The 14,681-nt window shown below is 47.8% G+C and overlaps 2 protein-coding genes across 2 annotated transcripts; one reads left to right on the top strand and one right to left on the bottom strand.

The window, feature by feature from the left end:
* Positions 1-536: 536 nt before the first annotated feature.
* On the top strand, positions 537-6,125 carry LOC123055131 (plant UBX domain-containing protein 7). The gene is made up of 10 exons (XM_044479071.1): positions 537-773; positions 880-1,028; positions 1,144-1,269; positions 2,575-2,734; positions 3,189-3,266; positions 3,365-3,433; positions 4,033-4,176; positions 4,326-4,428; positions 5,296-5,564; positions 5,668-6,125. Exons 1-10 carry the CDS (start codon positions 669-671, stop codon positions 5,833-5,835), a joined length of 1,371 nt encoding a protein of 456 aa, XP_044335006.1. The 5' UTR covers positions 537-668; the 3' UTR covers positions 5,836-6,125.
* Positions 6,126-10,933: 4,808 nt separating this feature from the next.
* Positions 10,934-14,471, bottom strand: LOC123056102 (uncharacterized). Its single transcript, XM_044479838.1, has 9 exons — positions 14,403-14,471; positions 14,199-14,312; positions 13,692-13,967; positions 13,354-13,605; positions 13,057-13,097; positions 12,659-12,836; positions 11,895-12,149; positions 11,146-11,239; positions 10,934-10,956 (listed from the first exon to the last, which is right to left on the bottom strand). Exons 1-9 carry the CDS (start codon positions 14,469-14,471, stop codon positions 10,934-10,936), a joined length of 1,302 nt encoding a protein of 433 aa, XP_044335773.1.
* Between the last annotated feature and the right edge of the window lie 210 nt (positions 14,472-14,681).

Raw genomic sequence — 14,681 nt, 5'->3', positions numbered from 1 at the left:
GAAGGATGATGTTGTCATTTCTCGTTTTCAAGCCATGACAAAGCGTATGGTCGAGTTGTAATTTTCTTATCTATTTTGTAATTTCCTTAATCTGTATTGCTGTTGCTGTGAACGAATTGGCTCCTCTGTTAAGGCCGATCCAGAATTGACTCATCTGTTTCAGTTGCTTGCTTCTGCTTTTATTGATACAGATGTTGTTGCTACTGACCAATTTGTATTGCTGTGAACGAATTGGCTCCTCTGTTAGTGTGGAAAAAAAATTTGAACACCCAATTCTAAATTCCTGGATCCGCCACTGGTCGGCAGGTCGATTATGTCGGTGAAGAGCCCCAAAACAGACCCTAGTGGTCTCGGCAGCCTTTTTGGTAAGTTTTTTTTTTTGAGAATATGATAAGTTGAAGTTGGCACCCTAAAATGGGCTGCAAGTATACGGCCCACGGTATCGTCCTGGCCGTTTCTCCAAGCCGGCCCAGTCCACACAAACCCCACCTGCTCCTCCTCATCCGTCTTCCTCTCCCTCATTACGCCGCACGTTTCCACTCCCCCTGGCTTCGTTCCCACTCCTCCCCCACCCTACCCTACCCCACCCCACCCCACTCTGCCAACCCTACCGACCGAACACAAACAGCACAGGGCGACAGCGCGGGCCCGCCACCTCGCCGCCCGCCATGGCCGGCGCTCCCCCGACGCCCGCCGAGAAGGACGCCCTCGTCTCCTCCTTCCTCGAGATCGCCGCCGGCCAGACGCCCCACACCGCCACCCAGTTCCTCCAGGTCCGTCCCCCCCTCCCCTCCCTCCTCCCGATCGGTTCGATCTCCCGGCCCAGCCCGTCTGACTGACGCGATCCGCCGGCGGCGGCGCTGCAAATGTCTTTCGCAGATGACGAGCTGGCATCTCGAGGAGGCGCTGCAGCTCTTCTACATCGACGGGGAGGCCGCGCTCGCCGGGGCGCATCCGCCGGCCCAGTCGGCCGCCGAGGCCGCGCTGGCGGCGGCGGCCGCCGCCGCCGAGGTGGAGGAGGGGTTCAGGTGGGTCGGCCGGAGCGGCATTCCTAGGGTTTGGCGGCTCTGGCTCTGGCCGTGCCGTGACTTGGCTCCTTTTCAGTTGGTACGATTGCGCTTACCGTGTGCTGTGATGTTGTAGGTTCCATCCGCCGCCGGCAGCCGCGCTTGAAGATGGGATGCTGCAGGGGCTGGGGGACGACGACGATGTCCGTGCGCCGCTGCCTGTGAGGCGCGAGACTCTCTACGGCGACACCCCAATGATTGTGTAAGTGATGGCGCTTCGCTAGCTAGCGACTTCGTGTGGTAGCATGTTATCCTGTTATTTATGTGTAGCCACCGCCAAGTTTCAGATTAATATCACAATTGCTATGTGGTCCTCTATTGTTCCATGAAAATGTGGTGTATTCATGGTACAAAATTGTCTCGACGATCACCGTATTCGTGGTACAAAATTGTCCCGACCATGACTCGGTAGAGCACTCTCCTTAATCCTTACTAGAAGTTAAAGGTGGATTACTTGCTGAAGTGCTTAGATCAGACAGGGCATGCTTCATAGTGGGACTTGTGCTTGGATTCCAATTCCAAGAAACGATTTTTTTTGACATGGTTGAGGGAGTTGAAGCTTCCATTGTCTTTACTTTAATCTTTCTTTTCCCCAAAAGTTGATTTTTAAGGTAAGGTTGAAATTAGAATTGCCTGCAAATGTCCTAAGATTGCCTTCAGTTGGTGTCAATGAATGCCACACGCCTATACTAATTTTGCTCTTGGAGCTATCCTATGTTTGTCGCACTAGTAGAATCCATACAAATATTGCTCTCTTTTTTCTGGTTATACAAATATTGCTCTTGGAGCTATCCTAATATTTGGAACCAACAGTTTGCAGCTAGATCTCCCACTTTCCCGTATCGTACACAAAAATCTCTTTCCAATAGTTTGTGACCATTGAATTGTCAGTTTTTTTCCCCATATGCCTCCCAAATGGGAGCCGGGTTCCATTAATTTGCATAGCCAGAACATCAGTTCATAATGGAAAACAAATGGAAAGTTCAAACAATCGGCAGCAAAAGGAGTGTCGTAGCAGCTGGCAACCAATGCTGACCCATTCTGCCCCATTCTGGATTACCCGAATGGAGCCTCAAATACTGACCAACCGTGCTCTCGTTTTAATTCTATTGCAAATCAAATAGAGATAGCAAATCAAAGCTTTGTGACAAGTATTTATTCTAAATGCGGGGACCTTTACTGATGTCAAAATTTCCATTTATGTTGTAGCTGTAGTTATGCTCGTTGCCTGCTTATGACAGTATTTGTACGGGGTTTTATTTCTCCATATGGTTTGCTTTATTTGGTCCTGCAATTAATTGAAAAACACTGCTTGCGAGTGCTTCATGATGTGATGCAAGTTTTGTCGTGCTGACTTGCATGCTTTAAGTACCTGTTGGTTTAAGTATCGAATGTCTGTGGGTTTTCCATACACTTGTGAGATATTAGGGTCTTTGACTTCTGATGCCTTAAATACTGCGCTGCAAAAACAATATTATTTTGTAACGTTCTGGTCACTTCTTTTCAGGACCCGGCCTAATGCGACAGTTGCATTTCGTGACTTTGAAGAGGAGGCAAGACAATCTGCTTGGGATTCTGAACAGAATGCCACATCCAGTTCTCGTGATAATCTGGCTTCTTTATATCGCCCACCTTTCGATTTGATGTTCAATGGGCCATTTGACAAGGTCAGCTGCATGCCCTGTAATTGTGTTGTTATATTCTCTGCTCGACAATGTTATCTGTGTCAACCATAGTCATGTTTTTACTATGCCGGCAAAACTGCATCGCATCCACACACTGTTTGGGCTTCATATCTTGTGTTTTGATCTATTAGTGACATATGAACTGTTATCATGGAAGAGTACATGTAGTATACAAACACTACCTCTGTTGCCTGATTGAACCCTTACTGTTATACAATTAGTTTGACCTAGTAATAATTTGGTTAATTACCAAAGAAAAAAAACCGCTGAAAGCATATTGATGTTTGAGATGGCGTTGTCTCATATTCATTGTTTACGGACACCTGAACTAGTTTTCAGTTGACGCTCGTAGATTTAATTGTATTAATTTGCTAGTTCTTCAAAGTTATCTATTGCTCATTTTTTATTTTACCCTAAATGAATCCCGTTGATGTAGGCAAAGTTAGAGGCCTCTTCTCTAGACAAGTGGCTCTTGATCAATTTGCAGTCAACAGAAGAGTTCAGCTCTCACATGGTAATCTGTCTTATTTTCAATATTTCATGCCAATTTGTGCTGATCCTTCATTTTATGCCTTGTTAATATTTTGACTGTTGATCTTTTCTCTGTTGAAGCTTAATCGAGACACTTGGGCAAATGAAGCGGTGGCTCAAACAATCAGGTCAAACTTTATTTTCTGGCAGGTTGGTCCTCCTTGCATTCTCCTTCCATGTCTGCTTGGATCTGAACCTCTAAATTTGTATTTCATCTACCATGTGTTAGAATCACACCTGCATCGGTACCTTATAAATGTTATTGGGAACGTCAACACAGTAAATTAGACATTTTCATCTGTTGTTTCTTGTAATTATATGCAAGAAAATTGTTAAGACATGACATGATGACAGTGCTTTGATGATAAATCTAACTCCATTCCCGTTTGGTACATATAAATATTATTTGTACTGGGGTGCTTCTGCGCTTCGCTCTTCTATGGTTGCACAACTGCTAACAACCCAAAGTTGAAGTCCACCAACTTAACCAGTCAAGTGCTTCAAGATTCATGCAACTCTTGTAGAAAATGTGAAGTACTCGTTGTGTTCTCTGTGTATTGGTGATCAAAGTACTAGAACGTTTGACTGCATGTATCCTAAATTGACCTCTATGTACACATATGGACTATGGAGAAAATATACTGGCAACAAAGAGTTCTAGTTATATTGTTCATTTTTCCCCCTTAGATGGAACCATGTCTGTGCACTTCTCAGTTTTTTGTCGATATGTTGTATCCTGTTAAACATAGGTTTATCAAGATACCGGTGAGGGGAGGAAGGTCTGCACCTACTACCATTTGGTCTCTGTTCCTGCCATTCTCCTAATTGACCCCATCACTGGACAAAAAATGCGTGGTTGGAGTGGAATGGTTTACCCGGACAGTTTGCTGGAGGTATTTTCGCAGCCCTGTCTTTCATCTCACGTTGCTCTGCAGTGGTAGACTGGCAGTAGCCTCTACAATGCGGATGCTCAGATACTAGGTGGATATACTGTTATGACACGAGCATTCCTTACTATTTTCTGCATGTTCACTGTACACAGGATTTGATGCCTTACCTGGAGAAAGGTCCAAAGGAGCATCACGCTGCTCAACCTCAAAAACGCCCAAGGAAAGTTGACCAGGAAACCTCTATGGTTAGGCAAGGTATATTTATGTGGATTTATTTAGTTCCATACTGGCAGTGTTGACTATATTATCAAGAAAGTCATATTTTTTGTAACATCCTGCTTTCGCTGTGTTCACTCTTTACATTTTCTGGATCCACATTATTGGTTTCTACTCCCTCCGTTCCATATTAGTTGTCGCTCAAACAGATGTATCTAGCACTGAAATACGTCTAGATACATCCGTTTCGGCGACAACTAATATGGAACGGAGGGAGTACATATTAAGTGTTAACTTTCGGTGGAACAGAAAAAAACAAAGTTGGATAGTATTTGCATGACATATCTCATCTGTTAGTAGATACATGGCTTCCAAAATACCATAATTTAATTTCCTGAATTAAAAGCCACTTCTAGTTTGATGGTGCAGTAATATGTTTTTGAGTCTTGGATTCTCAGGTATTATTCTAAGGTTTTTTTTTTATATGTCAACAATGATACCTCTGTTGTTTGGAATTGGATGTAAAGACATGCCTGGATGAATGTCATTGTCGATTTTAGGCTATATCGATTTTTGCTTCTGGTCTGCACTGACCCAGATTAGTTTCTAAGAGCGACATGTGTAACAAATATTAGGTAGCATCAACACATAGGGCCAAACACAAACAAATGGACGAATCTCTGCAGTTGTTGTGATTGTTGATGTACATACTTGTATCACAGGAAACAAATTCTTGTAATCATACTGAGTCGGATCTTTCATTCTTTTTTGAAACAAACGAATTGTTATTTATGTCAGACACAGCTAGTGTGCCTTTTTTATCCTTTCTGTAAGCATCTGAATGCCTGCAATACACATGTTATCTTGCCATTTTGCGGTTACCTCACGACGTTTCTCCTTTTTCAGGTAAAACAGCTGTAGAGAGTGAAGATGAAGAACTAGCACGGGCGGTGGCGGCATCCTTGGAGGAGAACAAAGGAGCCGGAGGATCAGGTGCCGCTGATGAGAAGTCTAATCCCGTGGAAGAGACGGAGCCCAGCTTGAGCGTGAAGATCGAGTATCCCCCTCTCCCCGAAGAGCCGAAAGTGAGCAGGGACCTTCTCTGCAGGGTGGCGGTCCGGCTGCCCGACGGTCGGAGGATCCAGAGGAATTTCCTCCACGCAGATCCTATCAAGGTCACACAGCTGAAATCATTTTCCTCAAATCTTAATGTCCAAGTCTGTTTTCCTTGCTAGTCTGATGATGAATGATGATTTCCCCTGTGTCTTGTGTGTGCAGTTGCTGTGGTCGTTCTGCTCGTCTCAGGTGGAGGACGGGGAGAAGCGGGCCTTCCACTTCGGGCAGCCCATCCCGGGCGCGGCCATCAACAAGCTGCAGTACTCGAGCGAGCAGACCTTCAAGGAGGCCGGGCTGGCCAACTCGATGATCAACCTCTTGTGGGACTAGGCCCATGTTAACAAGATCCCACATCTTGCAAGTCGTGCTATTCCTTCGTGGGCTTCGTATGTTTAGTTCTGTTTCTCGAGGATTTTAATTTATCGCCTTTTTTCTTTTCACTCCCGGTGGTCGTAGACTTGGTAGGCTTGGAGCTGAAGTGTGAAAAATGTTTCTTTCTCGTGTCGTGTCGGTCATGTTTTGTTTATAGACCCCCTCCCTCCTGTAGTAGGACTTGGTTCGACTTGATGCACATATTATTCATAGCGACCGGTGCTGGTACTGACAGCTAGTGGCTTTTACCGACTGATCCTCTTTCCTTACGGCATTGTCACAATCTGCATCTTTTCTCAGAGCTAAAACTTGCCTGGACGTGACTGGAAAAGATAACTTCTGCAGGTGACGACGGTGATGGGATCGATGAGACATGCTTTGCCTCCGTCAATTATGGATCCCACCACGGCGGTTAATGGCGCAGGCGGTACCGTTGTTGGACGGATCCGACGCGTGCCTGTCCACGGACCGTGTCGCTCACTCACATGTGGTGGCCTAGCTGATTGGAGAAGGGTGGTGTTTTGACCGGGCAGCGCTTTGACCGGCCGGGCCGGCGGCAGCAGGGTGGGGGTGGGGCTTATGATTTGCATGCTCTGCGCTCCTGATGCGCTCTGCCTGACGGGCCTGCTGTTGCATTGGCCGGTGTCGCCCTGCCACTCACTCTCTTGCAACCCCCCACCCTCTCCCGCTCTGCCACGCGAATTATTGCAGCTGTGGCTTCTGTCCCCCTCTCTCGAGCCTAGCTCTTTTTTTTAGCCAACTCTCGAGCTTGGCCAAGAGGGACACTCACAGAGATCGGGTTGGTTTGGGCCGGCCGCATTTACGGCATCGACCGGTCGATCTCCGACCGACGCGCCACTAGCTAGCCGCCTGCGACGCCATGCTCATCCGTCCATAACTTTGTCCGCAGAGGAGAGGAGAGGAGATCCCTGGCACTTGCTAAAAATTTGACAAGTTCAACTCCATCTCTTCCTCATTCTCATCCTGAGATGAGATTTTTTCTTTTTTGAGACGCTCTCATCCTGAGATGAGGTAAACAGGGTGACTCTGCTGCATCCAGCGTGCATGTAGCCGGCTGGGCTAGCCATGCATGTAGGGGCCCGGGCCATGGGCTTGCGTCAATCCATCCATCCATCCATCGATCACGCACTTGTTTGGGTCCTCGAGCCACCCACCACTGTTACGGACCTCATTCAACATGCTGCCACCACTGTTACGCCTGCGCTTTGGAAGCATGACACGCTGTTCCGGCTCTTGTCCGATCTACCCAGTGCCATCCGCTGAGCCTGAGCATGAATAAACGGAAACGGGCTCCTCCCGGCAAATTTGACAATTTTGACCTCGGAACGAAATCATTTCACAGAATGAACTGGGTGCGAAACTATTTCACTCCCCTGACCTTTTTGTGTAGCGCCCGCCACGCCGGCGCCACACCCTACTGTGCAGCGCCTAGCGCGGCGGCGTTGCACTCCTGTCCACCGTGGCAGCCCCTGGGCCCGCACCCAGCAGTGCAGCGCCTCCGGGCTAGGCGCCACACATGTAATGTGCAGCGCCTAGCAGCTAGGCGCTGCACTGTGACTTATCCAGCCACTTGGCTGGCCCCCCTCCCCCCCCCCACACCACACACTCTCTCACTCTCTCCCCGAGCTTTGCCCCCTCTCCCACTCTCTCCCCCTCTCAAATCTTCTTCCAAATCTTGCAAATTTGAAGAATTTGTCCGTGGATTTCGAAGTCAAACCCTCCCTCAAGGTAATAATCTCCGATCCCCTTGTTTTGATCCAAGTAAAGTTCTCCCATTGCTCATTTGTTGCTAGTTTGGGGAAACCCTTTTGTTTGGATCTAGAGATTTGCATGGAGATGTGAGATGCTTGTTTGCCAATTTCTATGATTAGGCTTTGTTAGTATGCTAGGGTTATTCTTATGGGTGTTCTTATGTTGGTGCTAGGGTTAGGTTTAGGGCTAGGGTTATGGTTATGGTTATGGTTAGGGTTAGGGTTATGGTTAGGGTTAGGGTTGTTGTTTCATATATATATATTAGGGTTTGTATTCCGTGTTAATTCTTGGATTAGTACTCATGGAAGCAATGTTACCTTGTGTTCTGTGAATGCTTATAGGGATGGGAAGAACATGTGTGTTTGTTCATCATGGGGACAAAGACGCCTTTTTGAAAGGCAATAAAGAACCGGACCCGGATGAGCTTGACATGGTGTTTGATAGTAGTCCTAGCTATGCGGAGCTCTTGCAACAAGTTAGGAAAGATTTGAATTGGATGGACCCTAGTGATGTCATTGAGTTGGAGGGAAGGCATAATGTTGGTTTTGGAATGCACATCCGTTGGAAGACAATGTGTGTCAACTCGGAGCAACGTTGGGTTGCATACAAGGAGACGGTTGCCGAATCACTAGACAAGGCTCTTGAGTTATTTGCAACGAAGAAGGTTGATTCAAGTTTGCATTTGGACTTGAACCGGAACCCCTCCCCTTTGGTTGCTAGTAGCCCCCCACCCTTGAAGCGAGATGAAATTGTTGAACCTCTTTTGACCCAAGAAGTGAGGCCAACATTGAGCCCGTATACAAACAACCAAGATGAATCTTTGCAAGAGGACAATGATGAGTATGCGGACGATGACAATGAAGTTGATCTCCATGACAACAATGTGGGTGATCTCGACAAATATCATTTGCAAGAGACAATGGACCATTCCGTCCCTTTTCCCGTGCATATGCATCAGACTCGGATGACGATGGTCCCGATGAACAAGTTGATGCGGAGGGGTTCACGGTGAAGGAGGCCGAAGCTTTCGAGAAGGTATTTGGTTGGGATCATTGGACTACATTGTTCAAGGATGTTAGTCTCGCGGATGAAGCCGTGGTAGATGGTGGCCAATGTGAACCTCTTGGGGTTAGGCCAAGCTCTCACCGTGATTTGGTAGACGACAAGAACCAGATTGCTAAAGGTTCTAAGTTCGACAGCTTGTTGGAATTGAAGATGTGGCTCGACAACTACTCGGTTACGCATTATCGTCCACACAAGGTGGTGAACTCGGACGTCAATGTGCGCTACACGGTTGCATGTGCATGTGAAGATGAAAAGGAGGTCCAACTTGGACTTACAAGAGGTCGTGGTGGTGGTAGAGCTCATGGAAAGGAGGTCCAACTTGGACTTACAAGAGGCCGTGGCGGTTGTCCGTGGATTGTGCGTGCAAGACCATGGAAAGGAGGTCCAACTTGGTATGTAGTGAGTTGTGTGCCAACTCACATGTGCCAAGGCAAAAGGGTGGATGGCAAGATTGTGTCCCAAGACCACAAACAACTCACGTCCGAGTTCATCGCTTACAGGCTCTCCAACTCAATATCCACACTTCCAACAATGAGCGTCCAACATGTCATTGACCTTGTGAAAGCCATCTTTCATTACAAGGTGAAATACGGCAAGGCATGGAAGGCGAAGCAAGCCGCATTTAAGATGTTGTATGGTACATGGGAGGAAGCATACAACCGAATCCCTAGGTTGTTGTTAGCCATGGCCGCGACAAACCCGGGCATGGTTCATGTGGTCGAGCCTCATGGGCACCAAACAACGGTTCATGAAGGAAGGAAAGTCAGAGTATTTGGCCGTGCTTTTTGGGCGTTCGAGCAATGCGTGAGGGCTTTCGAACATTGTAGGCTGGTCATCGCAATTGATGGCACGTTCTTGACCGGACAATACAAGGGCACCTTGTTGGTTGCGATAGCAAGTGATGCCAATAACCGGGTGTTGCCATTGGCATTTGCTTTGGTTGAGGTGGAAAACAATGACAACTGGGAGTGGTTTCTGCATCTTTTGAGGACAAAGGTGTTACCCGCTCAAAGGGAAATTTGTGTCATATCGGATCGGAATCAAGGAATTCTTAACGTTGTGGAGATTGACATTCCCGGGCATGCTCCGTTGCACTATCGATGGTGCATGAGGCACTTTTGTTTGAACTTCTATAGGGCATGTGGCCTTAAGAAGTTGGCCGATGATCTTCAAGATTGTTGTCTCGCTTTCTCCGATAAGCGCTTCGCCACTTTTGTTCGAACTTCTATAGGGCATGTGGCCTTAGGGATGGTGGGAGAAGGTTGCGAAGAAGCTTAGAGAGGAGGATGCAGCCAAGCTAAAGAAGAAGAATGAAGACGAGCTTGAGAAGGAGAGGAAGCGAAAACAGACTGCGGCAAATGCGATGCGCGCTAGGGAGCAAGCGTTGATGAGGAAAGTTGAGGAGGCACGGAAGAAGCGTCAACAGGATTTTGAAGAAAGAACCATGAAGCTTTGGGCAATTGCAGCTGAAAAAGAAGAGAGGAACAATCAGATATTCATGGAGAGGGTGGTTAAGGAGGCTCACCTCATAAGAAAAAGGGAGGAGGAAGAGGAAAAAGAGAGGAAGAAGAAGAAGGGAAAGGGGCCTTGCTCTACGCAATAGAGCTATGTCATCCTCTTCGATTTGGTTGTGAACTACTATGTCTCCTCTTCGATTTGGTTGTGAACTACTATGTCTCCTCTTCGATTTGGTTGTGAACTACTATGTGCCGTGAACTACTATGTCTCCTCCTCGATTTGGTTGTAAGAACTACTATGTGCGGTGAACTACTATGTCTCCTCCTCGATTTGGTTGTAAGAACTACTATGTGTCGTGAAGTACTATGTGTTATGAACTACTATGTGTCGTGAAGTACTTCGTGCATATGTTCTTTTCACAGTTGTTTGCTTGCTACGTATCAATCCTACTTCACATCTGGGCGCTGCAATCTACAGTTGTTACTTACTATGTTTGCATATGCTAAAAAATTCACTAAGTCCAAGTGCAACGCCTAGCATGTGGGCGTTGCAATCTACCGTGTGGCGCCTAGCTGCTGTGGCTCTCTGGATAGCTAAAAAATTCACTAAGTCCAAGTCCAAGTGCCTCAAACTGGAGGCCTACCTTCTGTGGCTCTCTGGATAGCTACAGACCTGTGCAGCGCCTAGCCTGGAGGCGCCACACTCTACAGTGCAGCGCCTGCCGGCTAGGCGTTGCACGGTAGAGTGTGGCGCCTCCAGGCTAGGCGCTGCACAGGTCTATAGCTATCCAGACAACAACAGAAGGTATGGCAAGTTATAGACCCGTGCAGCGCCTAGCCCGAAGGCGCCACACTCTACTGTGCAGCGCCTGGCTGCTAGGCGTTGCACCGTATAGTGTGGCGCCTCCAGGCTAGGCGCTGCACAGGTCTGTAGCTATGCAGACAACAACAGAAGGTATGGCAAGTTACAGACCTGTGCAGCGCCTAGCCTGGAGGCGCCACACTCTACTGTGCAGCGCCTGGCCCCTAGGTGTTGCACAGTATAGTGTGGCGCCCCGAGCTAGACCCTGCACAAACACTTAGCGAATTTTTTGCCTCAAACTGGAGGCCTACCTATTGCGGCTCTTTGGATAACTACAGACCTGTGCAGCGCCTAGCCTGGAGGCGCCACACTCTACAGTGCAGCGCCTGCCGGCTAGGCGTTGCACAGTAGAGTGTGGCGCCTCCAGGCTAGGCGCTGCACAGGTCTGTAGCTATCCAGACAGGAACAGAAGGTATGTCAAGTTACAGACCTGTGCAGCGCCTAGCCTGGAGGCGCCACACTCTACTGTGCAGCGCCTGGCGGCTAGGCGTTGCACAGTATAGCGTGGCACCCCCTAGCTAGGCGCTGCACAAACACTTAGCAAATTTTTTTGCCTCAAACTGGAGGCCTACCTTCTGTGCCTCCTCCCCCCTCTACTGGGTCATTTTCAGCCACAGTTCAACAATTCGTATAATAAACATTAAGGTTCAAAAAGGGTTCACCACAGACATCATTTCTTAGAAAGGACCATCACAATAAGTTCAAGTTTAACATAGAGATACCACCACTCCAAGTTCAACGACATAACAAATTCCACATTACTAAAAGGTACGACCACTCCAAGTTCAACGACATAACAAATTCCACTCTAAGTTCAACATTATAAAAAAATGATGATGACTAGTGCTTTCCACGCTTGCTGGCTCCTCCCCCCTCTTGACGCTTATCTTCTTCACCTTCCTAGGAAGAGGAACCCGCTCCGGCTCCGGCTCCGTTTCGTCCACGTCATCCAAATAGTCATCCAAAGCCGCCATCCGCGAGGTGCCGACCGTCCTTTTGCTTCTTTGGCCTCTTTGGGTGAAGTCTTTAGGTGTGTACTTGTTGATTCCCGTCCTAGGCTTCAACTCGTACGCAGACCGAGCCTGGTACCTCCCCACGGTCATATCATCAGCAACCTATGCATCAACAGAAGATATGGAAAGACCGTGTGTGAGGATATAGTTAGCAATGCATCAACAAATGGATATATATCGTCGTGACATACCTCTTGGGTGACCATACCCACGTCCTCATCCTTGAAAGGTTCACCATGGCCCTGCCCCGAAGCGGGATCTGATGGTGTCGCCGACCTAGACCGTTCTGGTGATACATACTCGGGGTCACGACAACCGAAAAGGTTTGATAGCCGCCTTAACTTTTGGCCCTGGCGCTGCAACATGTACAATTGAATGAAACATGGAAGGTAGCAACAAATGTTAAGTGCTAGTTTGAAGGAGATGTGAACCTTAATGAATGCTCGAAGTGCAACTTCCCCATCGCTTTTGCCAGCCAGGGTTGTTTCCAGAATAGTCTCGGTCTCATCAGCTGCTTTCTTGATCTGGGCACGCTATGAACAGAAATGGTATCAAAGTGTTAGGCAAGCGAAGATGTGAATAGTGCGAATGGAAAAGCAAAAAGGGCTAACCACAAAGTTCATCATTGGAGCTGAAGGGATCACTGAGTTGCCTTTCCTGACTAATGCGTTGTACTGGTGCTGGGCTACCTCATCAAAAACGGTGGGTTCTTCCAGAATCTCCTCAGCATACGCCGGCTGGCATACCTCCACGCGGGTACTTGCAAGAAACCATGTGAGATAGTTGTTGAACGCGATCGGGCAGTGCTCACGAAGCTGGGCTCGTTTTCCAGCCCTTGCTTGCTCCACACTAAGAGCGAACTGCACGACATACTTGCTGTGATGCTTGGCCCAATCCTTGATCTTCCGCTGCTTTTTCCTATCCAACCTGCAAGTTAGAAACAGAATATTAGCATCATCGAAACCGTCGAGAAGCTGCTAAGTGCTCAAGGTTAATTATATCTTACGCGTGTAGCAACTTGTCCGTGTCCTCCCACTCCGGCGGGTGTGGCTGGAACAAACCAAACTGGCGGAACACCCGATGTGGCAGGTGAAGCTCAACCGCCCAGTTGCATATCAGTGGGCACCGCATATGCCAGAGATCCCTATCCCTAGTGCACATCGGATTCAGCCTGAACTCCATAGGGTTACCAAAACTCTCTCCTTTTCCATACGGCTCCCATTCCACCTGCAAAATGGGATTGAATGCAAAATTGATATCGAGTTACGATACAAGCATGATAATCACTTATGCAATGTCGGTTCACCTGCTCAGGCGTGATCGCGTCCAGCTCGCTCTTGTACAACTTGTACATTACCGAGGGATCATCCGTCGTCTCATTTAACACATCCCACTTGTAAGCCCAAGTGGGGAGCCGTAGTGGGTCGTCTTTATCGTCCCAATCCTCGTACTTCACGGTCTTCGGTCGTCCAACCGGCAAACGCTCCCAGCTCCATATGGAAAGTGCGAGCAGACAACCACCAATACCTCCAGTGTGCCTACAACAGGCTTCGTCCAACTGCACATAAAAGAGAACATGGTCAAATTTGCCGCAAGAGCGCATTGATAATGTATCAATGAAGTGAAAAGGAAACAACTTCATACCTGTCGATACAAGTAAGCCAGTGTCGCCGAACCCCAACTCCATTTGCTATCGAAGACGGTCAACGCCTTCAGCCACATCCATGGAGCATTCTTGCCTGTGCCATCAGCAAACATTGTCCTGGATATCACGTACCACATGTAGACACGAGCATATGTCTTCACCATGTCCTCATTAGCATCCTCAGGGCAATGACTGAAGTTCGATGATATCCACGTGAAAGTAGCGCCCGCTGCGACTCTTTCCTTCTTCTTATCTTCTGCTTCTGGTTCCCGAGGCTCCGGAGGAACCATACCGATAAGGGCATGCATCTGCGCGCGCCACCCATCAGAATCGGTGTTCATACATAAAGGATTGCCATCGATAGGAAGACCGGTGATCATAGCAATATCCTGCAGCGTCACGGTCATCTCCCCGGTCCGAAGATGGAAAGTGTGTGTCTCCGGCCTCCAATGATCAATAAGCGCGGTGAGTGCTGCAGCATTGTTGGGTGGCGTCGACCGGCGGACCAACTGAATGAAAGGGAGAAGTCCTGCCTCCCTTACATACGGTGTGTACCGCTCATCATAGCGCATCCATCCAAGGCTGATCCCGTGAGACCGAAGCTTCAGAGGTGCAAGCTCCTACAAACAAACAAATCATAACATTACATATGGGGCATTTGTGTTTGAAAAAAATACGAAATTCATAACACCGGCCACTTTCAGTATTACCCGCTGCTCCACCGACATAGCGTACGACCGGTGTTGTTTGTCCCAATGATCATCGAGAAGCCAAACCATCCTAACAATTTCAACAAAGCATTCTTGTCAACACGATTATCTTTTCAATTCAAAAAAACTAAAGTAGGCCTACTACATGCAAGATTCAAAGCATATGTATCCAAAGCATTTTTCTCAATACGAGTATAATTCAAAGCATATGTATCCAAAACTAAACTAGGCCTACTTCATACAAATAACTTTTCCATAGAAATAACATGTCAATCTATA

The sequence above is a fragment of the Triticum aestivum genome, chromosome 2D (assembly GCF_018294505.1).
Source record: "Triticum aestivum cultivar Chinese Spring chromosome 2D, IWGSC CS RefSeq v2.1, whole genome shotgun sequence".
NCBI lineage: Eukaryota > Viridiplantae > Streptophyta > Magnoliopsida > Poales > Poaceae > Triticum > Triticum aestivum.
This window is presented reverse-complemented; position numbering and strand designations above follow the sequence as displayed.

Bases quoted from the DNA above. Each gene is read 5' to 3' on its own strand.
- LOC123055131 (XM_044479071.1), top strand. From the start codon at position 669: ATGGCCGGCGCTCCCCCGACGCCCGCCGAGAAGGACGCCCTCGTCTCC. The intron at 1,029-1,143 runs GTGGGTCGGCCG...GTGATGTTGTAG, and splicing joins GAGGTGGAGGAGGGGTTCAG to GTTCCATCCGCCGCCGGCAG. The intron at 4,177-4,325 runs GTATTTTCGCAG...CACTGTACACAG, and splicing joins ACCCGGACAGTTTGCTGGAG to GATTTGATGCCTTACCTGGA.
- LOC123056102 (XM_044479838.1), bottom strand. From the start codon at position 14,471: ATGGTTTGGCTTCTCGATGATCATTGGGACAAACAACACCGGTCGTAC. The intron at 13,098-13,353 runs GTGAACCGACAT...GGTTTGTTCCAG, and splicing joins ACGCGATCACGCCTGAGCAG to CCACACCCGCCGGAGTGGGA. The intron at 12,837-13,056 runs CGCGTAAGATAT...CCCGATCGCGTT, and splicing joins GACACGGACAAGTTGCTACA to CAACAACTATCTCACATGGT.